The sequence below is a fragment of the Pleurodeles waltl genome, chromosome 7, assembly GCF_031143425.1.
Source record: "Pleurodeles waltl isolate 20211129_DDA chromosome 7, aPleWal1.hap1.20221129, whole genome shotgun sequence".
Lineage (NCBI taxonomy): Eukaryota > Metazoa > Chordata > Amphibia > Caudata > Salamandridae > Pleurodeles > Pleurodeles waltl.
In genome coordinates, this window is record NC_090446.1 from 1405499418 (window position 1) to 1405525302 (window position 25885).

The following is a 25885-nucleotide window of genomic DNA, read 5'->3' on the forward strand; positions in this document are numbered from 1 at the left end:
TTCTCCATTGTGATATAATTTTTTCATTACATTTCATACTTTTTAATAAAATTGGTTTGGGATTTCTAAAATAATTATTTCTTAACTGTAATTATATGTCACTAGTGAACTGCACCACACACTATGCTGCTGATAGAGTTATAGTGCAAAGCAGAATCATGCACAGCACTGTAGCCTGTTTGCTCACTTTTAAAAATGCACATTTGACCTGCCAAAATAACCTTTTAAGATGCCTAAATCATGCTTTTCAATATTAATAAATCACCCCTACATAGGCTTTAATGTCCATAGGGCAGGGTGCATGGTATTTTAAAGTAGGACATGTAATAGTTTAATGTTAAACATGTCATTCCAGTGGCAGAACCCTCAAAGCCATTTTCACTGTAGCAGGGGTAGCTGTTCCACAGGAAAGCATTGGTATACAATATTAAAATCAATAATGTTGGTCTCCGCTTAGTAACCACCTATAAAGTTAATTCTTGGGACTTTTTGGTAAAGTTTGATTTGTAACAAATATTATATAAAAGGTACTATTAAAAAGTCACCTTTTACCTGCCTAAAGCCTCTAGAAGCTCATATGCTTGAGCTATCAACTGCCACCCAGGAGCTGAAAAGCCCCTTTGATGAGGTGTGAACTTGCTCCCAGAGCTAAGAAAATGGTCTTGGGTGAAGGGAGGTGTTCTGTTCCTCTGGCAGGATAGCATCTGGGCTGTGCCCAAAAAAATTATTTAGTTGAAAGAGGCCTACCCTGCCACAGGTAGATGCAGCTAACACCTGGGCCTGCCCCCTCCTTGGTCCCTCTAGTTAACCAAGCACCAATCCCAGTGGAAGGGGAGATGTCCTCTGAACCTGTTTTGAGTGATGAGAGAGGAGGGGTTGTTCATTTCCATAGCCACCCCTCTAGGGTGGGCCCAGGAGCTCGGGGCAGGAAAAGAAGGGTTATGCCATGTTGGATTTTGGTACAGAGGGTCACTGTGAGAATGTCTGCAATAGGGCATACAGGAACTGCTGCAAATGTGGGTAGGGTTACCCTCTGGGAGCTTTCTCTCTATGGGTTGAGGAGTGGCAAATGTCACCCACCCACCCACAGACTAGTGCCAGGCATAAATGCGGCACCCCTGGGTACCCTCTGAACAATACTAATGGACCTCTGGAAGACAGAAGAATGGCTGCACCTGTAATGTAAAGTAATTTGGTAAAGTGCACAGCTACCCAAAAGGGTTTCCTAGCGCTAAGCCACAGAAAGTGAATGTCAGGCTCCCGGGTTAGAATAGCCATGACTTCACTCTCTTGTGGAAGGCAAGCAGTGTGGGAAACTCTGCAAGGTGGGAGGCAGAGAGTTTCAAAGGTTAGGGCCCACAACCAGAAAAGAGCTATCCCTTATGCGAGCCCAGCACAATCAGTACACAGATCCAGGAACTGGGATCTGAGGAGATGGGATGGTGAATAAGGCAAGATCAATTCCTGTATATAACCAGGGCCGTCCCCTGCTCTGGCTTTATACACATTGCATAGTCCCTTAAAATGAATGCCCGTCTGAAACGTCAACCAGTGAAGCTCTTGCAGGAGAGGGGATGCTGATGAAAATTTTGGAGGATGAAACAGAAGGTGTGCCGCTGCATTCTGAACTGTCTGCAGGCTGTGAAAAGAGGACTGATCAGCACCAAGATAAGGATGTTACCATAGTCCAATCTGGACATGATTAGAGCTTGTATCATTGCCTTTTGAGCAGACAAAGGAAGAAACCAAATGATCTTCTTAAGCCACTTAAGTACTTGTCACCTTTGTAATCTGAGGTTTCAATAATAGATTAGCATCCAATAAGAAGCCCAAATTTTAACTTTAGAGGATGGAATGGGAGGAGGACTCAGCACAGATGGCCAATACTGACAGACCCAAAAGTGAGGGTCCTTGCCCATAATCATCACATCCGTCTTGCCTCCATTCAACTTAAGTCAGTTATTACTCATCCAAGTAGCAACTGACCTCAAACTACGGTTGAGATTAGACAGACCCTGCTCCTTGGACGAAGACAGTGAGAACATAATCAGGGTATCATCGGCATAAGAAAAAAGGGTCACCACATCAGCCAACAGAAGAACGCAGAAGGTAAAGAGCAAGGGGCAGAGCACAAAGCCTTGCGGAACCCCAGCTGTAAGAAGCTGCCTAGTGGACATGACATTAGCTGAGTGTACCTGAAAAGACAGATTATGCAGAAACTAAGTTAGCCAAGACAGTACAGAACCCTCCAAACCCAGTGCTGACAGTCTCTCAATCAGAATGGGGTGGGACACAGTGTCAAAAGCAGTGCTCAGTTCAAGGAGAATGAGTGCTGCAGTCTCACCAAAATCCAGGAGTTTTCTAATATGTTCAATGACTTCCAGGACGGGAGATTCCGTGTTATGCCCTGACCTAAAGCCCGACTGTGATGAGTGGAGGAAATTCGATTTTTCCAGGTGCACTGTTAACAAGGCATTTACATGTTTCTCCAATACCTTTAAAAGGAAGAGCAGCAGAGAGAGATGGGCGAATAGTTTGACCATATATTCGGGTCAAGATTAGGTTTCTTTAGAAGTGGAAGCACCATAAGGTGCTTCCAACATGCTGGAAGACCCTCTTGAAGAGAAAAGTTGAGGAGGTTCACTAAGACCTGGACTAATTCCATGTCTAGCAGGACAAACTTGTCAGGAAGGAAGGTACTAATGGCAAACTGGGTTTGACTAATTGTAAAATGCCCAAAAAGGAGGTAACATCAAGTAAGGTCCAAGACTCCAATTTCTCTTACAAGGGGTTAAGCCGGGGGAGGGCACTGACTGACTACCTACAGGTGGCAGTGGCTTCATTACCTAGATTTCTGAGGTTGGGTGCCGTTGTACTAGCCTTAAGATCGTTAAGCAGCTGTGAATGAATATTCTCAACCTTTTTGGAAAAGAACAAAGTCAGTTCCTCACACTGAACTTGAGAGAGTAATAGTGCAGGAGAAATTTGGCTGGGATCCAAGAGCTCTAAAACTACATCAAAGTAATCTTCTGGCAGTTCTCAGCCTTGCTAATTTTCTTGGCATAAAAAGTTTGTGTGCCTTTTTACAAAACCCGTGGTAATAGGAAATCACTTTCCTATAAAGGGCTTTCGAATCAGCATCATAGGATTTCCTCCAGCTTCTCTCCAAGGCTTACAATGTTTTTTCTCCAGTCTCAGTGTGTCATTAAACCACAGGGCTGGTGGGATGGTTCTTGCTGAGTGCCGGGGTCCTTGGCACAACCACATCCATTGCATTCTGTAACCAGCTATCAATCAAGCCCTGGTCAAGGCCAACTAAATGATTCAGGGCCGGTTTTGTAATAAAGAGCTGATGGTTCAAGGCGACGGCGTCCAGTTTAGACCATTTTCTGGTCATAATAGGGACATTAGACAACAAAGCCCCAAAAGAAGTGGGGGCTTTGATGGCAAAAGGAACAGCTTTATGATCAGACCAGTAATAGGTAATGAGGTTGTTAAATCCTGAATATTAGTAAAAATTGGATCTAGAGGTGGCCTGTTTCATGAGTAGGAAGCTTGTATTGCGCAAGATTGAAAATCGCCAATGAGGCAACATCCTAAACTACAATTGGGGTCTTGAATATAGAGATCTCCCTGCAGCACAAAATTAGCAAATTGGAGCACAAAATAGCTAACAGATCAGGAATGGAAGTGCACCAGTGGCCCACATAGCCAGGTGGTCTATAGCACAGAGCCCCAGACAAGGTAAATTTAAATGTGAGTGTGAGGAAAAACAAAAGTGCTTCTCAAGCAGGAAAATAAAGAGCTTCAATTGGGCAATTATAGGCCTTCTTGTGAATTACAGCCACCCCTCCTCCAAGTCTACGTTGTCTATCTCTCCTACTTACAGAGAAGTTTGCTGGTAAAGCCGCAATTACGTCAGGCATAGAGCTCTCCTGGAGCCAAGTTTCAGTTAGAAACAAAGCAGCAGGATCCTGCTGGTGTTCGGGCAGCGAATAACAGTTGACACTGAAAAAATAAAAACACAGCCTATCTTTGCATTCGGAGTGTGAGATAATATTACACAAAGTTACGTTTATGATCACAGAGGTAGCAATGAAGTCCTCTGGTGAGTAAAAAACCTTACACAACTCACATTAAGGAGCATTCATCCCTAAATTCAACCTATTACCATGAAAAGGATCAGGGTTCCTGGTCCCAGTTGGGCGCGGATGGGTGCAGATGGCTTGCTTTAGGCGTACAAGCAGTGTACATCTAAAATGCAGTACAGAAAATGAAGACAGTTTTTTTTTAAATGTCAGAATCAAAAACACAGAAGCGCTTGTCCATCCCGCCGACTGGAATTGAGGGACACAGAGCTCTAACAGACTCCTCCCCCAAGTTACTGATAGGCTCCTAGACAGCCAATGAGAGAAAACAAGAAGGGCAACAAGTCTGATAAAACTAAGCAATAAAATCCCCCAACAAAGTGCGTACAAGCAGTACAAAAATAAAATGCAGTGCAGAAACAGTAGGAGAGTTTTATTTTTTTAAATGTCAAATTCAAAAATACACAAAAGCCCAAACTGACTCTTGTTATGGCCAACTGACACTGCTGTTTAGTACTTCTCCCACTTGTAACCAAGACAAAGAAGTGGAGCGCTGGGGCATGATAACTTGAAACACACATAAACAACAGAAGGCAAGTGGCTGCTGTTCACAGTGCTTTTGTTTAAAGGCATCCCCTTGCCACAAATGGACTTGAGGATGCATTCCATGGTAAAATATGGTACAAAACGACGATTTCACGTAAATCTACGGTAATTTGGCATGATTACGCAAAATCAAATTCTACTAATTTCACACACCCCTAGTTACCGGTTGTAAATTGGAACTTCAGTAGTCACTGGCTTAACTCACTTAACTGCTGCATGGTTTAAATTGGCTGGTTCTTGGTGATACTACATTTGCACACACCATCCTTACCCTTACTGTATGGTCTTCTTTTGGGAGAGGAAGTTGTATATTTTTGTTTGCCCGTAATACTCTGATTTTAATTATTTGTGTGCGTTTGTTATGAGTTTAAAAAATGTAAAACTATGCATTCAAATGAAATAATGATACTGGTTCAGAGGGTTCTACACATAGTTGAGGTTGCTGTGGGTCGGGATCCTGGTATGTATATGTATTGAAGTGAGCTCTGCTAACATTATAACCTAGAAAAAACTGATTAACAATCTTCGATGGGGAGAACCAAAAGCAAGTTATCAAAAGAATTGTTTGGAATCGTGATGGGGCAAGTAGTGAATTGCATACAGGTCACTGCGTGGGTGTGGTTGATGTGAGATCACGCACCCATTGCTATTCCGACTACCCCTAGAGTCCATGCCATGCTAACTCAGCTAATACTTTATTTGTTGTTTTCACAAATTCATAAGAGCATGAATGTGAATGTATCACAGCTGCTGCACCAGTTACACATTATCAATAGAAAAAGTCAGCTGTTAATGGGGGTCATACTACCATTTTAGCATGCTGTTAAAGTTATGGTTTAAAGTCTTGCTTTGAGGCATGAATCCTTTTCGGTTTACGACCATTCTTGCACAGGTGATCTGAAGCTTTGTTGTAGCTAATACTAAAACAAGCAAATAGGACTGACATTCGGCAACCTAGTATGATGGGTATAAAGTTATTTTATTTTTTATTGCAAGTATATGCCACAAAATATATAAACTCTTTCATATAAACCTGGCTGCCAAGTGCTTCTAATAAAAAAAGTGTAATTAAGAAACATTCAGTGATATATTTTGAATACCAAGCCTTTCAGTTGTTCCATGCATTTTTATTATTATTGTTATAAGAAGCCAAAAATAAATTACCATGTAACATGGATACCTGAAAACAGGCAAAATTAATAGCTTGCACTTAAAGTTAATACAAAAAAAATAACTAAAATAAAGCACACTTTGAACCAGATGTGTGATGGGAGAGAAAGGAAATATTTTAGGTGGGTGTGCACAATGTGCCTACAACTTGTACTGTTACTCAAAATGAAGGGAGCCACTAGGTAAAGTGGACTGACTCATGGCCTGAGCAGTACAATGTGGTCAGAAGCAAATTGTAACTGACAATTGAACAAGCCAAAGAAAGAAGCCGCAGACCAAAAGCTGACCAACAGCCCCTGCATCAGGGGCGGCCCCTCCACAAGAGCGGAGGAGCGTCGCCCTGCTGAAAAAATGCCCCCAGAACAGAAAAATAAAATGGTAATAAAGTGTATTTATCAGCACCCTGTCCTGAATCGAGTGTCAGGACGGGGCAGGGCAATTGCTGCTGAGTGGTAGCAGGGAGCTGTGCGCTTTAGTTTAAAGTGCGCATGTCCCTTTGGCCAGCCGTCTTGTGACAGCCAGCCTGACATGAGCACTCTAAACTCCTTCAACCCAGCTGTCTGAAGACAGCTGGGTTAGAGAAAGCCCAGGCCTCCATCGCTTTTGTGAGCGCTGAAAGGGGCGGCTTCCTCCAATCCTGACACTGCCCTCATGCTGTTTAGCAGCATGAGAGCAGCATCAGGATTGCAATTTCCACTTGGAGCTTCCAAGAGAGAGGGACAACAACAGGAGAGGAGAGGAAGGTAAGTGCTATTTCTTTTTTTAATTATTATTATTGTACCCCGCCCCACCACTGTAAATAAAAGCAGCCTCCACTGCCCTGTATTGTATGTATATATGTATGTATATTAAGTATGATTAATTAATGAAACAACAATTTGAAGAGGCCAATGCAAGTCCTAAAAAGCAGGAATATAAAACAAGCTTAATCGATTATACTGTTGAATAAATGCCAACCTATGACAAATGTTCTCACCTCTGACTTGTCTCTTTTTTCCTTTGGTTCAGGATCAGTACTGAACATGACAGGAGGGTTTTCGGTTTGAACAAAACTGGAGCTTTCGTTCTCATTTTTCCTGCAAAACAGAAAAACAAGTAAATCATTTTTAAATTTCTCACAAGCACGCAATGGGAAGACGACTGGCATCTTGTACCCAGAGCTGACAGATGGGCCGGCAGCGCTCTCTGTAAAAGCTTCTCTAGGAAGGAAGTCACGCGAGCCTATTCTGAGATCGGCAATTCTTGAGTACAGCATCAATTATGCACCGATTACACTAGCTGTAAATTAATGCCAGCATGAAAACAGCGACCACAACATGCGGAAACAAAATAACTGTGTCTCGGTCTTGCAAGAAGAAATTCATAAATCAAGGAGACTTAAGAACAGTGTTATTCCATGTTAGTAAATAGCAGACTTTCAATAATACCTTGGCCTCTAAAAACTCTTGTGATGTGGAATGAGTTGTCTTCTGTAGTTGGGGGCATTAGTGCAGAGCAAAGTTCAAACAGCATTCCTAGTCAGGACGTCAGTGGCATGTTAGTTTGTTGGTCTGAGCCGTGAGAGCCGCCCTAGTAGGTGAGAGCAGCTGTAGTAGGAACTCCATGTGGACAATGTTGAGCTGAGAAAGAGTAGTCTTACAAGCTTCATCAGAACCAGATGTGTGTGAGAGAGTTGCAATGGCTGTAGGTATGTATATTGTTCAGTCAACCTTTATGTGAGCTATCAGACAATGGGGGTTATTACAACTTTGGAGGAGGTGTTAATCCGTCCCAAATGTGACGGATATACCACCAGCCGTATTACGAGTTCCATAGGATATAATGGACTCGTAATACGGCTGGTGGTATATCCGTCACTTTACCGTCACTTTTGGGACGGATTAACACCTCCTCCAAAGTTCTAATAACCCCCAATATATGCTAGACTCGGTTCTCTGATTGTGGAGTAAGGCATTGCAAACATTTCCCCAACATATGACATCATCAATTGGTCATGAGGCGTGGGAGTATACTCTATTGATACCTGAACGTGTGTTCATGTGTTTCCAGGTCATGGGTGATTTGTGAAGCTTGTGTAATCCTTCGTCTTGTTGATAAAGGCTGACTGTATCTATATGAGAGAGGTCAGTGTGGTGTGTAAGTGTGTTGTTTCATTGGACATCTTCAAGAGGAGGTGTTAGACCAGGCATCCTCTGTGTGGTTTTCCTCCTAACTTTATGCCTTCAGACCTCCTGTTTTGCTGACTTCGTTTTTGCGGACCTTAGGACTCTGCATACTTTACCACTGCTAACCAGTGCTAAAGTGCTTGTGCTTTCATGGTAATATTGGCTTATACCCAATTGGCATATTTAATTTACTTGTAAGTCCCTAGTACGATGACACTACCTTTGGCCAGGGCCTGTAAATTACATGTTACTAATGGGCCTGCAGCACGGATTGTGGCACCCACTGAAGCAGCAATTTAAATATGTCTCAGGCCTGCCATTGCAGCCTGTGTTTGCAGATTTAAACATCCATTTCAAACTGGCAAAACAAACCTTTTTGCCAGGCCCACAGTTTCCTTTTTAATATATATGTCACCGATAGGATAGGCCCTAAACAGGCACAGAGAGCATGAGGCAGTGTATATAAAATGTTGGACATGTACTTTTAAGTTTTACATGTCCTGGTAGTAAAAAAAACGCTTAAATTACTTTTCACTATTACAAGGCCTATCTCTCCCATAGGATAACATTGGGGTTACCTTATTACATGTTATAAGCTGTAATTTCCAAATGGGCACAGGTATCTCATTCATGTTTAGTGTTTTTGAAAATGTAATGAAAAATCTTAACTTATGGTGAAGTCTGATTTCAAATTACTATTTTGAAAATCCCACTTTGAAAAAGTTGGCATTTTCCTACCTTAGCCATTTGTGCCCGTAGCCTGTTTCAGGGTAACATGACTGGATGTAGTTGACAGTTGGGCTTTGTGTATTCTGTAGTGTCTTTTTCCTTGTGTCTCGCGCTCTTGTCTCTGTGTCCCTCGAATCGTGTCACAATGTGGAATCTTTATCTCATATTCTTTAACAGTCAAGGAACAGGATGAGAGAGAAGGAGAGGATGCACTGTGAGGCTGGGGGTTGCCCTATTCTCCGGAACACTTATCTTTAATAAAAGTGTTTATCTGAGCCATCGACGCAGCATCTTCAATGTCAATACTGCCGATGAATGGATTGGTGTGACTCTATCGGAGTGGAAAGACTGAGAGCAGTGAGGTGATTACCCCGCTCGACCTCTGCTCTGCTGTGTCGCACTCAAACTCTGCCCACGTCCTCGGCAGTTGGACTGTGTTCAGCGTAGCAATGTGCTGTACCACACTGAGCTTTTGACATTATTTTTATAGGCAACCACCACCACTATGTTGGCAAAGTAGCAAAGCATGCGTGTACCGATGCTTATATCTGGCGGCTATTTTCTATTACTCACGATGGTCAGGATTTGAAGTCAGGCACACGTTTCAGGCAGATGTACAATTGTGACTGTCATTTTCTTTGCTTCCACTACCTGGGGTGTCCTATTGCTGAGGTCAGGCAGATTTACAATTGTGGAGCCCTTCCTATTTGTTTATTTGCTTCAACTGCCTGGTGTGTCCTACTGCTGAGGTCAAGCATGTCTACAATTGTGGCAGCCATCTTATTTGCCTGGTGTGTTTCATTGTTTGAGCCAGGCAAATGTTAGTAATTTTTAGCACAATTTACTCTTCTTTATGGTTTCCAGAACTATATAATTATATATATTTTTTTAATTTAAATTTCTGTTCGGATAGTACTCGAATTTGGTAGTGCTCTAATATTTTTTTCTTTTCTCTGCATCTAAATGTTTATAACATGCATAGCATCAGTCCTCCACCAGCTTTCTTACAATCTGTTTTTTGAGCCTTCAATGCTTTTGTGGCGCAAATTGATGGATTTAAATTAAAACGAGAAAGAAAACGATGACTTCTGGAACATTCACTTGGTATAGAAGGCTAAGAAATACTTGCACTTTTACCTGACCCATCACCAGATGAAGTTAAGGATGAGATGGATGAATATGAAATGGCAGTAACAAAACTTGACAACATTTTTAAAAAACATCAGCTGTAGAATCAATTGCTACTTATGTGGCTTAGTTACGAGTTTTGGCGGGCGGGTGCAAATTTGGTACATTTACTGACCAGCTCATCAGAGATGAACTGGTAACTAGGAACTAAGATAAAAAGATTCAGGCAAGCACCCATCACTCAATGAAGTTGTTGATATTGCCAATAGTATTGCAAGATTGTAAAGAAATCTGTCAAGGAACTTAATAAGGACGAAGAATGTTTCTAGTTAAACCTGGCAAACAAGGTTGTTGACAGAAGGAAGAATCAAAGTGGATGCGGCACATGTTTTCATCTTTGGTCCAAATTTCACATAGCCTCATTTAAAAGATGTCCTGAGTCGGGCAAAAAAAAGTCTCAAATGTGGCACATCTGCCCGCTTTGCCTGAGTTTGTCATTTTCAACCACAAATGAATAGTGTAAATGTGCTGGAAGAGGAACATGAATTAACACATAGTATGGATAATATGCTTCTTTGTGTAAGTGTGCATGAGAATGATGTTCCAAAGACTAAAGATCCAATAGATGATTTTATCATTGATTCATTGATGATAGAAGTGTAGAGCTATTAACAGACTCTGGTATAAAAATAACAACTATTTCTAAAGATACTTTTTTCAATATAGACCTTAAGCAAAAACTGGAATTACCAGACATTAATCCTGTTGAGTACAATGGTGAGGGAATAGATCTGGAAATATTTTTGAATTCAGTTATATGATTCAAAGGGCGAGAAGTTCAAGGCAAAGTATATATTTCTCACCATGATCTTAAAATTATTTTTAGACGGGGCAGGGTAAAACAGATTCTATCAGTGTAAGGGGATGATGATGATGATGCACCGCTAGTTAACTTTTTTCAGCTAAAAGGTGAGGAACTTTTTAATACTCTTCTAACTGATTGTCAGTTATCATCTAAATCCCTGCCAGACAGCGATTTGCAACATTCATCAGCTGACTTTAATAGGTTTTCACAGCTTAGTACTGTGCAGGTTTCTAGTTTATTGAAATTGACTAAATCAGGATCGCCTAAGGATCTCTGATCCCCACAAATCACACAACTTGTTCCAAAATTTTTAACCAGTCAACTAACACTGATTTTTAATGATATAATTAATGTGGGCTATTTTACATCTAACTGGAAAAAGTCCTCCATTTTACCATTATTGAAAAAATAAAACATTTGGATCCACAAATACCCAGCAACTATAGGCCAATACCCAGGCTCCTTTTTCCAGCGAAGCTTCCGGAGAAGGCTTTAAATACTGAACTCATGGCTTTTATAGATGCTAACAATTTGCTGGATTGTACCCAACATGGGTTCAGAGGTCTCACAGTACAGAGACAGCCATGATAGCTGCATCAGAGAAGTTGAGGTCAATTCTTGATGAGGGTGGCAAGGCCACCCTGATATTACTTGACCTCTCAGCGTCCTTTTATACAGTCAACCATACCTTCTTGATCAATCAGCTTGCAGAGTTGGAAATCAGCAGTCTTGCTCTCAGTTTGAGAAAATCTTTTCTTACAGATATAGTACAACAGGTGACTGTTGGAGAGTTTACCTCTGATCTATTTTTTTTGCCATGCGGAGGGCCTCAGGGCTTATCGTTGAACCCCACATTTTTTCAATCTTTATGTTATTCCCTTGTTGAGATTGATTAAGACTTTTGTGCCCAGATTTAAGAGGGCCTAGCACCGTCTGAAAGACACAGCTTAATATGTTTTATGTTAATGGGGCGTTAGATGGCCAAAAACACTGTGCCATATTTACTAAGTGGCACAATGCATGCATTGCGCCACTTTGCAACCCCTTGAGCCACATTATGCCTGCGCCAGGCATAATATATGCAAGGGGGTGTTCCCTTATTAGGGGGGCCGAAAAAATGGTGAAAGAAATGTAAGAAATTTCCTTGCATCATTTTTATTGGCATTTTTAATGCCTCCTGAGAGCATGCGTTAAAAGGAGGTTCCCATTGTTTTCAATGGGCCTGTGGGTGCTTTACAGGATTTGCATTAAAATTTCTAATGCTAATCATGCAAAGCGCTGAACTGACATAAAAATGTATCACACTAGTTCACTAACTACCACCATGGTGCGCCGTATCTCAAGTATGGCACACACTTGGTGGCGTTAGGGGGGTGCAAGAAAAGTGGCACTGCACTAGGTGTAGCGCCGCTTTTCATAAATCTGCCCCTTGGTTTTTCAGTAGTGTCATACGCCGATGATACCCAAACAGTGGTATCAGTATCTGCCTATTTAGATATTTAGAGGACACTGCCAAAATATTCAGATCTTGCATGTCCCAAATATACATCTGGATGAAGCAAAATTGCTTAAAGCTGAACTCTGGAAAAACTGAGATTCTCCTGTAAGGCAAAGACAGCTCTCTTTGCTCACCAAATTGGCGGCCTCAGGAATTGGGGCCACTCCCATTGCCAGTTCAGAAAGTGAAGAACCGTGGGATTGTTTTTGATGCCAGGCTTACCTTTGAAGACCAAGTTAACTTTCTGGCAACCTCTATATTCTTTTCTTTGAAAATAATTAGGAAAATAGGTCCTTTTATTCCCTTGGATCTTCAAAAAATGGTGGCTACCACCCTAGTCTTATCCAAATTGGATTACTGTAATGCCCTATTTATCAGCATTGAAAAACAACTTCTTAATAAACTTCAGATGCTACGGAATGCCTCATCTCGGCTTCTGCTATTTATTCCAAAACACCAATCAGTGTCTCAGGCCTGGATTAATCTGCATTGGCTTCCGATGGCTAGGAGGAGTGAGTTTAAGGCTCTCCGTATTGCCTTTAAGGCACTGCATAACATCGGTCTTGGATAGATCTTCCAAGGATAGATTTGTATGGTATACTCTGTCCCAAGTGCTTAAGTCTTCCAAACCAAGCACTTAAACCTATCTAGGGATAAGTGGGTATGCTGGGGCGGCAGGAGCTTCTTTGTTAGGACAGCAGAATTATGGAACCGGCTCCCTCTGAACTTAAAGAACTGTTCAGACCTACTGACTTTTAGGAAGCTTCTTAAGACCTGGCTGTTTAAAGTTCAACAAGCAGGATGAGAGAGAAGGAGAGGATGCACTGTGAGGCTGGTAGCTGGCCTATTATCTGGAACACATATCTTTAATAAAAGCATTTACCTGAGCCATTGACACAGCAACTTTGAGTTCAACACTTCTAGACAGCCTCACACAATAGGGAGTTAGGTGTCACTGGATGGGCCATCACTGGCAGGAGGGAAGAGCTGGGCACAGCTCCACTTACTCGTGAATAGGCTGTGTCCTGTCTCCACCCAAAGGGCTGAATACCCCCCTTTAGTCTGGAGCGAGGCCAAGGAAGGCAGAGCACTTTAAAAGCATGCATCTAGAGCTGCTTCACCTACTGGCAGAACTGGGTATAAATATTGGACCTCAGACACCAACGATTCAGTACACTTCAGGACCAGTGGATACTCTGCCAGGAATAAGGATTGCTGTGCTGCTGAAATTACTGTCACTCTGCTGGACTGCTGCTCTGAAGGATTGCTGCCCTGCTGTGCTTATCTGCTGCCTTCCTGCCTGGGTGAGGACTGCACCTGTTGAACCCAGGACCACTAGAGTGACTCCAGGGGCTAGTTGGCTGGCCTCTTGACTTGCGTCTCAGGAACAGAGGGCTCCCACAACCTTGACCCCAGCACCTGGACTATGCCATCTGTGAGTCAACCTTGTCAAGGGGTGCCACCACAGGCCTGGACTCTTGCAAGTGAGTCCAAGGTATTCTGTCAGCCTCTGTGGATTCAGCGGAACTGGCCTCTGCTGCGTGGCACAACCCGAGCGGAACTAATGCATCGCCCCCGCTGCATGGGTCTCCCCCATTGCAAAGACCTGCATCACATCACTACTGCCACCTCATTGGAACTGCAGCTGCACAATGTATCCTCAGCACAGGTCTTCAAATCCCTCGTCAATGACAGCCTTAATGATGACTTCAAACTCTTCATCACAGCTTCACAGAACTGAGCCACGACTGCGCAACACATCCTTGCCACCGGATTTCGTATCGCAAGCCCTCGTAGATGGGATCCTTGACAATGAAGCAGCACCTCGCATCACAGCTTCCCCGAATCTCGGAACCAATGCATCGCTTCTGCTGCACAACGCACCTTCAACATGAACCCTCACAAAGCTCCAAAAACCAGGATGTAAGGTAATTGTTCAGCTGGCCTAATTAGGGTCCCTGTAGCCCGCTCTTGCGCCATGGGGGGCGGCTTGAACTTGTCACTTTGCCATGGTCAGGCTTGACCAGATGTCAACACTTAGAGCTTTGTGCTTTTTGGTGCTTTTTTTACTAAAATCTTTAAAATTGCATATGTCAGGTTCTACCGATTGGATTTTTGTCATTTTGGTCTTATTTTATTTATTAAAAATAACCATTTTTCTAACTGGGTGTGGGATCCTTTTGTGTGGTGTTTGTTACTTTAGTACCTTTTGAAGTGTTGCACAAACACTTTACAGGTTGCCTCTAGGTTAAGCCAAACTGTTCTGTCCCAAGCTACCAGAGGGTTGAGCACAGGTTAATTTAGGGTTGGCTTATGCCTCACTGTGTCAGGAATTGTGGTTGCTGCTTGACCAGGGATTAAACCCTAGTAAACCAACAACCCAACTTCTTACAGGAGGGATGGTATGGTTTAGGTCAGTGGGAGGAACTTGTGATGATGAATATCCACAAGAAGATTGAGTACCACATATTGTGGGGTTAAAGTTGTGAGGCCAAAATATAAAGAATCAAAACAGTGAGAAGGTAAGAATATATATGCGTAAGTGGAGGCTTTCTATACTTCACTTAAGTTTACCTTTATGATATATGTCTTCATGTTATGTAGATGTGGACTAAAGAATAGTAAACTGATACTTCTCCTTTTGCACTTACCTTCCTATTATTTTGATCCTCAATATTTATTCAACAGTATTGTGGCCCTATAATAATGTTTCCTCTACATTCTGATGTACAGCCCATATGAAGAATCTGTTTTATTGCTATGCTTCAACTTGTTTCATGCAGTTTCCAGGATTTAGCAGCCCCTTGCTTTGATTCCACATACTCAACAGTCTAATGTGTTTATGTGTTATATTAATGGTTGAATTATAGTCATGTTTAGAACATTTGGAAAGCAACACAGGGCCAGATTCATGAAGGTTACATGTAGTAAAGTTACAAGTGCGGAATCTCCGCACTCGGGGCAAAGACTCCGCACTTCAGTTCTCAGTATGGAGATTCCGGCCTGAGTGCAGAGTCTTTGCCCCAGGGGTGGAGATTCCCCCAGAAGTGTGGGCACTCCGCATGCGTAACTTTACTACACGTAAGTACCTTCATGAACCGTGCGCCCAATATTGGTTCCATATGGGGTGATCTGTGAGGTGTGGTATTGAGTCTTAGGAAGTGTATTGTTTGTTCATGTAGTTTAGTGTGATGTACTGTTCTCTGGCTGGTATTGCTACAAGTAAACTGCATAGAGGTCGCAGCATGACGAGGGTGATTTGTGGGGTCTTTGGATCTGTGTTGTTTGTTCATGTGGTAAAATTGCATACATGGGTCTTCTGATTAGTGTGTAATGTTTGTGATCTGGTACAGTGTGTACAATGCTGTAAGGTACATGTTGGATTCTAGCATGCGATGATGGGATATGCTATGTCATATGGAACCATGTTTGGTGTGGTGGCTACAGCTACGTGTATGTGTGGCATTATGGAACCGTGGTGGATACTGAGTTGTATGACGAGCTGTGGTTTGGTCTGGAAAACATGATTATATGATTTGTGCTGGGTGCCACTGCTGGTGTTGAGATGTGTGGTGTGGTGCAGTTAAGTGTTCTACTAATTATGGAGTGGATACATTTAAAGGCATGTTATGTAGTGATGTGCGGTATGGTATTTTGTTCTGACACATAGTGAGTTTGGAGAGCAGATGACGGGCGGAGGCAGGGTACATTAGCAGAGGTAGGTTAATAGGTGACTGCTCAGGAAGAGTGTAAAGATATAATTTGGGAGATAGTAGAGAGCAAATGGGGGAGTGTGTATGGAGGCCCTGTGTTGAGAAATATAGATTGGAACTGTGAAAGGAAAATTAAAAAAAAGAGAGGAGGGAGGAGTGAGGAGTGAGGAGAGAGTTTGTTGGGTGGGTGAGGATGGATAAGAAGCAGAGAAAATTGGCAAGAAAGTAAAAGAGTTGGCATGAGAAGGGCAATGGTGTGGATGTAGTTTAGTCAAGGAAATGGGGATAGAGAAGGGATATGGGAGTGGGCATTTTCATGAAGGTAGTGATGGTACCTAGGATGAGGTGATGAATAGGAGAAAAGGGAGTTAGGATCATGGAGCTGTTAGGGGGGATGGGGGAGCGTTATAAGAACAGATAGTGGATGGCAAAATATCCAGAACAAAAAAAGGTGGAGCTAAGTGGGGAGAGGCAATATTCCTGTAAGTTCAAGGTTATGTGCATTGAATATTTGTATAATATCATAGGATCAAAAATCAAGGGCACAAGAGAGTGATAAAAGAATCAGATAACCACTGATATGGAGCTGAGTGATAAAAGAATCGGAGATATGTAGCTGGCCTATGGTTCTCCATTTTGAGTGTTTTCATGATTTGGCTTGTCTCAAGGTAGGGGAATTGTTTACATATGGTTTTAGTAAGTATCTTCATGTGGGGGAATACAATCAAAGAGACTTTGACACTTTTTGTATGTCCTACATTGAGGTTAGCACTGATTTGCCTCCCCCCGCACTGGGTGAATGTATCAGCTATTTCTGATGATCTAACTGATCCAGTGTCTAGAAATCATAGTGTCTACAAATCCCTTTGGCCAAAGCAATAGGATAGGGGCTCTCCTCTGAGATCCACAAGTGGTTTCTGGAGTAGTGCTCTTTCTGGAGCATTGTGAAGTTTTTGGAGCACTGAAAAAATAATGAGAACCCACAATCCCACACACAACATCTGTATTTAAGAGGGCAGCAGACATTTTGCCTGATACATAGCCTCACTCAGTGAGAATGCTAGGCTTTGGAACTAGTACAGAGGTGGAGGTCACAGTGGAGCCACAAGACTCAGTCATGCAACGGTGAAAGGGAGTTGTCTCCTTAGTGTGTGGGCACCTTGGTGGGTGGTGTAAATGAGACTCAATGGGGAGGGTTCTGCACCTTGACCTCCACATAACCTCACTTCCTTCATGAGAGTCTTGCAAAGAGGCAAGTGGAAACAGGCAGACTGAGGGTCAGGATAACACACAAGACCTCATAGGGACTTAAATGAGCAGCACCACTGATAAATGATATTTGGAGCAGGGTGGTGATCTTCCAAAGGAGCTATCTGAGAAACCCTCCCTCCCTCTCAGGTCTTACATGCCTATAAAAATGACATACACATAAGAACAATTGAGAAGACAGATTGGGAGGTGCAGCATGGTACACAAACCCTGTTTTTGAGAAGGCAAATGAGACAACATTGGCTGAACACTTCTATTTGAGATGCTCCTCCTCTACAAATGGTTGGCCCCAAATGGAGCAAGGGGATACCACATGACTAAAGTATAGCAGTTCTTAGTAGAGTTCCTTGGCAAAATTCACAGTAATCTAGATAAAATGGAATGACTGACTGCTTACAAACAAACAAAGCTCTTGAATGTCAGGCAAAGAGAAGGAGGTCACTTCTTCAGAAGTAAGAATTTATTTTTAAAAAATTGGATTGGATATCAATAAACTGGGTTTATGAATACCCCGGTTCCCAATACTGTGTTCCGACAGCCACTGTCCTCCTCGATTTTCAGATGGAAAACCTGGATCTTCAATGGCGGTCAAGAACTCTGAGTGTGTGGTGTGGCTCAGCAAGTGTTCTACTCATGCCCTCAAGTGAACATGAATCTGACCAGAAGTAACACCTTGAGACCTTTTTCAACCATCCTTACTTTGGCAACCTAGGATACTAATTAGAGTCACAAGGGAAGTAGACCAGGTAGGATAAATGTCTTGTTGACTGTTAGAAATTTGGTCTTTGGTTGGCAGTCAGGTTACCCCCTGTCCAAGCAAGGACCCTCACACTAGTCAGGGTAAAGGAGAATCACTCTACCCCCTGGGTAGCTTGGCACGAGGAGATAGGCTTAACTTCACAAACAATTTGTAAAGTATTTGTACCAACACACACAGTAACTCAGTGAAAACACTACAAAATGACACAACACAGCTTTATAAAAATAGGTAATATTTATCTAAACAAAACAAGACCAAAACGACAAAAATCCAACATACACAAGTAAAGATATGAATTTTCAAAAGAATAAGAGTCTTAGGGGCCACGTGTACAAAGCATTTTCCTAGGCGCAAATGGGCTGATTCACAGAATTGGACCATTTGCAACTGGAAAAATGCTTTTTGGGATATACAAAGGCCAAACTGCGATTCGGTAACTTGTTACCAAATCGCAATTTGGGTTTTGCGATTCGGTATTAGGAAGAGGCGTGTCCAGGGCGTCCCTTCTTAATACCGAATCTAAATGGTATGTATGATTGTTTTGTGACTGTGAATGTGGTCGCAAAACAATAGCAGTTAGCAACAATTTTAAATTGGTGCTAACCCATTCGCAAAGGGGAAGGGATCCCTAAGGGACCTCTTCCCTTTTGTGAATGCATGCGAAAACGTTTTTTAAGAACAGGCAGCGGTCCAAGGGACCACTGCCTACTCTTAAAAAATGAAACTGAAACTTTTTTTTTTTTTTAAACGCACCCTGTTTTCCTTTAAGGAAAACGGGCTGCGTTTTAAAAAAAAGATTGCTTTATTTAAAAGCAATCACAGACATGGTGGTCTGCTGACACCAGCAGGCCACCATCCCTGTGAATTTTACGATTCCCAGAGGGTCGCAAAAGACCCTGTTAGTGAAGTTCGTTTTTAGGTTGTTAGTTTGAAAATGCCACTTTACGAAAGTAGGCATTTCCTTGCTTAAGCCATTCTGTGACTCTGCCTGTTTGTGAATCTCCTCTAGACAGTAACACAAAGGGAGCTGTGGTGTAGCCTGCATATCATGATGGGCCATCTGAGCTCGAGTGGAGGGAGGAGTGGTCACTTACACCTGAATGGGCTGTTCCTGCCCTCACACAATGCAGTCTCCAACCCCCTGGTGTGTGGCTGGAGCCTGGCCTGGGCAAGGCAGGATCCTGTAAACAACAGAAACTCCCCTTTGACGTTTGGTACTTCAAAGGCAGAAAGGGATATAAATATTGGATCCAAAACCCCAGACTTTAGATCACTTCTGGATTCAAGAGGAACCTCTGCCAAGGAGAAGAGCTGAACAGCTGATGAGAAGTGCTACCCCTGCCTGTGACTCTGCTTCGTTGAGCTATCCTGCACTTGCTGCTTCTGCCTGTGAAGGGGACAAAGACTGTACTTTGTTGTGCATTTCTGCTTGAGAAGAATCCACAAGGACTTGGACTGAGCTTGCCTCCTATTTTGAAATCTCAGGGCCATCAGAGACTTCATGTGCCAGCACCTGGACTCTCTGCTGAGACTCCTGCCCTGCCAAGTAGTGCCCCATCCGTCCCTGGGCCCTTGAAAGGTGAAGTTAGCAGAACAGTGACTGAAATCCATGCACAGAACACCAAAGCAGGGAATTTTCGACGCAGCTGGAGGAACGACACAAAAAAGTCGCTTGCGGCTGCTGATAATGACCCAAACCTCACGCAGTGTGCTTTTCTAACACTGTGCAACCGGATTCCTCGTGCATCATCACTGGGCATCAAAGTCATTGTGAGCCTGCGCGGATCCAAGGTTCCCCGTCCAGAAATCGACGCATCGCTCTCTTGCGAGGGAGAAAAATTATGCATCGCCTACCCAACCGGAGAAGAAATGACTCATGGCCTCACTTGTGAATAAGGAATTGATGCATCACTGATTTTTCCGACGCACGCTCACTTGTGCAGCTTTATTTTTGATGCAAACCAGGTACTTTGTGTAAAATCAACGTTTCCATTGTTTCCTATGGAGTAAGACTCTTATTCTTTTAAAAATTCATATCTTGACTTGTGTATGCTGGATGTTTGTCATTTTGGTCTGGCTGATTTAGATAAATATTGCCTATATTTCCAAACCAGTGTGGTGTCCATTTTGTAGTGTTTTGACTGTTTTACTGTTTGTGTTGGTCCAAATACTTTACACATTGCTTTTGGGTTAAGCCTTTCTGCTCGTGCCAAGCTACCAAGGGGGTGAGTGGGGGTTAACCAGGTGTGTTTCCCCTTTGCTCTGACTGGAGTGAGGGTCCTTGCTTGGACAGGGGGTAACCTGACTGCCAACTTAAGACCCCATTTCTAACACTATTCATAATTTTTTCCGTCACTTCAAAATTGCTAAAACGCATATATTCATGAAAATTGTCTGTGAGAACCAGACAGCAGGAAGAGAGAAAGCATAATACTATTATCTATAGAACTGGACCTACAGAGTACATGCTGGAAGAAAGGATCCCTTTCCATACTTACTTTTTTCTAGTTTGAATCATGTAGCCAGCAACACCAATGAGGATCGCGAAAGCAACCACCGCTCCAACAGGTCCGACCTTTCCCCAAATCACGTTGTCTGAAAGAAACCAACCATGGAGGGCAATGAGTTATTGAGCACAATGAAGTAGAGGACTTACTCTAAGCCTTATGATTAAATTATATTTTTTTATTTTATCTAATATCAGTGAGAACCGCTGAATAGACTCAAGATGGTGAAAGATTCTAAACTGTTCATTTTGGCTTGCCATTCCTCCCTTTAGAAAATGCATCCAATCAGAGATGGTAGGGTGCAAAATGGGGGTAATTTGTAATCGAAGACAAAAGCCCATATTTATTAAAAAAGTGGCGCATCAGAGCTGATGTGCCACTTTTTCTGCGCCCCCCGCACCTAACAACACCATGGTTGCGCCGTATTTATAATACGGCACGCCATGGCGGTCGTTAGCAGAATAGCATCAAAATTCTGACACCATTGTGGTGCTTTGCTACACTAGCGTAAAAAATGTTGACGCTAGTGTAGCAAATAGCAAGGAGGCCCATAGGTTTCTATGGGTGCGTCATTTTAACGCCTGCTTCAAGCAGGCGTTAGAAATGACGCCACAAATGGTGCAGTGCAATCTGTTAAATTTCACTGCTCCACTGTTGTGAGCCTCCTAGCGCAGGAACGCCCCTGTAGCCCAAGTGGTTACAAAGTGGCGCAATGCATGCATTGCGCCACTTTGTAAATATAGCACGGGGAAAAGGCCTCATTAGCCTCAAAAAAATATGCTAAGGCATCGCTAAGGTTGCATAAGGCCCAAACATTTCCAAAACCTATCCGCTGATAAACAGAGCCATACTTCCTGAAATAATCAACACTGTTTTACAGCACTGCAACACGGATTCAGGGTTTCAGTTATTTTGTTGGCACATGGACACTTATTTTGTTGCCACAAGTACAGTACATTAACGTCACATATATTATATTTTCAACAGTCGTCACCATTTGATCCAGTGGCTGGCATTCGCAGACTGCATGAATGTTGCAAACGACAACGTCAATGCCTGGTTTCATATTAGTAAGCTTTGTCCGCCTCGGGAAGCTGGAGTGGCTAAACACTCCCTTTTCTGTCAAATGTTTTTATTTTATTTTAGATAATGTTTTTAAAAAGCATGGAATGCTGAGGAAGCATATTTCTTCTCCGGTTATCCCGCTCTGTCAGTTTGCCATCTGATTCATATCTGCAATATGGGCTCTTTTGCTGTCAGAGCCTTTGCACAATATCAACTTTATAGTTTCCATGCTCAGACAAAGAAATGCGCTGACCTTTATGACGTATGACGTACCCTTAGCATAACAAAAATGTTTACGGCAAAATATTAGGCATGGCGTATAATTCTGCTGCGTTTTGGTCAGATCGGGTAGCAGTTTTCATCTCCGAGTAAGGATTTGGAAAATGACTTACTCGGGTCTTTGAAGGGCAGCTCGTGAACTTTGGTGCCGTACACGTTCGAGGCCGAGCAAAGGACCAGGATGTCTTCACTCGGCTCCCCTCGGAGGGTCAGGATGCTGCTCACGGTGTAGCCGTTCCTCTGGGAGTACACAAATTCACGGTTGGACTCGTTGATGGTAATACTTTTTTCAGGAAGCTCAAAAACAATGACAGGCTCTGGATTGGACTTCACTTCACACATGCACTGCAGAGTCTCCCGGACCGACGTGCATTTAGACTCTGAGACAACTATGGGAGCAACTGAGAAGAAAAGAAACATACTTAATGTGAAATCCTATTTAACATCTGGACAAATTTGCCCCTTTGGACTTTGACTTCTGGGCTTGATGGTCTATGCACCATTAAAGGATGATATTTCGTTGCAAATCAGCAAATCCATAACATTCAAGAGAATCTGCAAGTTTATTGCCAGTAATTTAAAGACAGATACAAACCAACACAGGATGGTGTCAGTCATGATTATATTATCAAGCTTCCAATGTACTCTTTGCTAAGTCCTGCTCCATAGTCAGTATGGTAGTTATGCACTTGAGTATGGCAGCTATGTTCCAGGTTGATGTGCCTGATATGGAAGATACTAATACACTTCCACTTCTGATGCATGGGGCAATCGTTTGAAGAACATACAATAAATTGTCGTATTCAGAGGTACAATTACAGGCATACAAAAAGCAGTAGTGGGAAAAGAGGAAATAATAATTAGAAAATCAACAAATAAGAGAATTGATGTTTCAGTTTATTTCCTCAACTAATTGTAAAACTCTAAAATCTAAAAAGTATCTCACTGATGTTTTTATCTAACAGCTAGTTTTCTACAAACCATAATTCCTGTTTCCTTAAATACAAAAAATATGTATAATTTTAGAAAGAATCTCATTGGGATTCATATTCTCCAGATGTGTCTCATATGTTTCAGGCACAAACACTGTTGAGTGGCTTACCTTTACGATTCTTTCAAACAGGAATCTGTCATGTTTGTCTCACGAGATACAAACACGGTTTTCTGATGGACACTTCTGGCAGATTTGTCACCATATTAGTATATCCCAGGCGCCCCACTGGATCAAAAAAACTTTCCACTAACAATAGCTATCCACTGCCGCCAGAGGGCACCACATGACCAGGATAGCAGCTTCAACCACCCAGGAAATGGAAATGGTGAGTAGTTTCGGGTGTGGGGTGGTGTGGAGCTACACCACCCCAATAAATGAATTTTCTAATAAATAGTTGGATACAGATGCTTTCAGTCGGGTATGGTGAGATGTCTGCCTGATTCCACCAAGAGTGTTTACATATATTCAGACAAAAATGTGCATACTTTCTCCCTCTCAGTTTTTTAAGTTGTCCAAAGATATTGGTAATTTTACAAAATATTGTGTTATCCCTCGCTCAGTATTCTTACCAATCCACATTCCTCTCCCTTTCCACTGTCCCTTAGGCCCCTCCCATGCACCCCCTTGTCGTATAATGTTTAAACATTACATGCCAGTCTGATTGTTGGAAAATCTGATGCTCACCCCGCCCCCCCAATCTTACTGACCATGCTATGCCCCTGACATCACCCTATATATGGATTTGTTTAAAGTGCTGGGGTGAATAAGTGTTTTTCCATACTTTACCACCATGATTCTAATCCAGAGCACTTTTTCTGTGTCTACCTATCCAATACTGCAAGACATTTGACCGTGATTCAGTCAAATGTCACCTCTTCAGGTCTAGGGGTTTAAACCTGCTCAATAGTGTCATTATAGGATTCCTTTTTTTAGATCCACATATCTGCATGTGGTTCCTGGGATCCGATCGTAACCTCTCAACCTGCCACTCCTGTTCGTCCATGGTCATCAGGGAGTGAGTGTTATGTTATTTGTGTCACAGGTTACTAAAAACACTACACAATTTGTACTCTCTCCTCCCACAGGTAAGTCCCCCAACAGGGAGCAATCCCTCAATGGGTACACATTAAAAAAACACCAAGGTAAGCAGACTATCAACTTCGTCTTCAAGGAAATATTCCCTGGCACAACTCTTTCTCAGAGCTGATCCAAGTTCATGAAAGTAGTCCAGCACATTGAAGGTGATTTCAGCAGCTTCCAATACTTCCTGACTTCATGGGCACAGGCCTTGGTGCCACTTCCATGGATGCTCCTACTTACATAGGCAAGAAACCATTTGTCTTCAGTGCCAATCATGATGGTGACTCAGCACCATCTTCGGAGTAGCATTCCTTGCACCCTAAATCCTCAAAGCTGACGGACATTATTCAAGGGGCGACAGAAGGATCAGTCCCTGGAAGTCACGTTCCCAAGAGCACAGAAATTCACTTGACTGGAGGAAATCATCATCCCTGACTGATGCCATTAGGAATGTCCAACAGATTATGGGCACAACGAGGAAGATGATTCAGAAACTAATAACCTCCTCCTTCCATATTACATGAATCTTGTCCTTTTCTTAAACCTCCAAAATACAAGTGGTCTTGACAAACCTCCAGAGAGTGACATTCCCTACTTCTCTGGCTCTCCCTCTGAAGAAGTCTGTTCTTTTACATCTGTGGAAAAGAAAGCAGTGGAGGTGCTAGAATTACCCTTACGGACTGGATAAGCAAAATCCAACATCCTAACAGACATGCTACAGCCATCTCTGGCAGACCTAAAATACATTCTACTATTCAAACAAGCTTTGTTGAAACCTGTTTTGGCTGCCTGGGAAAACCCCTCTAGCCGAGCAGTTCACTGACAGATTGCATAGTTATAGGTCTGCACCATCTGATCCGAAGTTCTTCTCTAAGCATCTATCACCAGACAGTTTGGTGGTTCAAGCTTTTTCTGCTAACTGAATCCCAACACATTTTTAACCGCACCTCTGTACCAGCCTTATCCTACACACTGCTAACCTCACATACCTTCTTGAATGTTATGTCCACGTCCTGCTTGAATTGGCAACAATGGCAATAGTTAGCTTTCCTGATCACGTGAAGAAGCCCTTCTTGGATTTGGTGAGCAGTGGTTCTGATGCGATGGATTTTTCGGTGTAGATTGGATTCTGCCTACACAATGTTTCAGTCCATGACTACGGCAGTAACTCTTTGCATACATGCCTGGATGTGCTCAAAAGGCTTATCGACAGATGTTCAGTCAGAGTTAATGGACATGCTTTTCAACAATGAGAGGTTCTTCAGAAAGAATACAGCCTTCTTCCTGGAAAGTTTCAAGAAAACCTGTGCATGCTTTTTATTTTGGCCTTCCATTGCCAGCTAAACAGTTCAACCAACAAAATATGTTTGCTTCAGGGACTTCTTCAGAAGCACCCATCGTGACAGCTACTACTGCAAGTTCTTAGCTAGTCAAGACCCCAGAGCAGTCCTTGCTGGCAGAAATGGAACTGAAGTTTCAAACAGCAGTAACAGTGGGTCCAGTTTCCCCAACACCAGCTGGTTGGTTTGCCTCAATTGAGATATTCTGTGTATAATCAGACCTTGAATCCAGTCCTACTCTCCGTGAACCCAATTTCTCTTTTGGTGTTCATTGTTCTGTTCACTGTTATCCTGTCTAGTATTTATATTGTAATCCTGATTGCCACTCCTGCAAAGGTGCCAGTTAAAATCCAAGTATAGTGCCTTTGGCACAGAGAATCACCCAGGACTCTTTCTCCATAGAAGCTTCTGGAGTCTCCTCAATCTCTGTGAGATTACTTTGTTCCTTGCTTTCTTGTAAGATCTTTTTACCGCAAAAAAAGCACTATCCAGGGAACATACAAACTATCATTTATGCGTATTGTTTCCCTTGCACCCCTTTGTTGTAGTATTAGTGTTATCTTCCCTTGCAGAGTCTTTATTTTCCTTCACAATCTCTTCCTACCTGTTACAGTCCTCAGCTCCTGTCC

At 42.6% G+C, this 25885-nt stretch overlaps 1 protein-coding gene across 5 annotated transcripts in view; it reads right to left on the bottom strand.

The window, feature by feature from the left end:
• LOC138246415 (myelin-associated glycoprotein-like) overlaps positions 1-25885 on the bottom strand; it is a 398925-nt gene that overhangs the window by 57910 nt on the left and 315130 nt on the right. For all 5 annotated transcript variants that reach the window (XM_069201017.1, XM_069201018.1, XM_069201015.1 and 2 more), the window contains exons 8-10: positions 21956-22243; positions 20490-20586; positions 6841-6940 (exon numbers count right to left, since the gene is read on the bottom strand). In XM_069201017.1, the coding sequence (XP_069057118.1) occupies positions 6841-6940; positions 20490-20586; positions 21956-22243 (485 nt within the window). The remainder of the gene's footprint in view (positions 1-6840; positions 6941-20489; positions 20587-21955; positions 22244-25885) is intronic.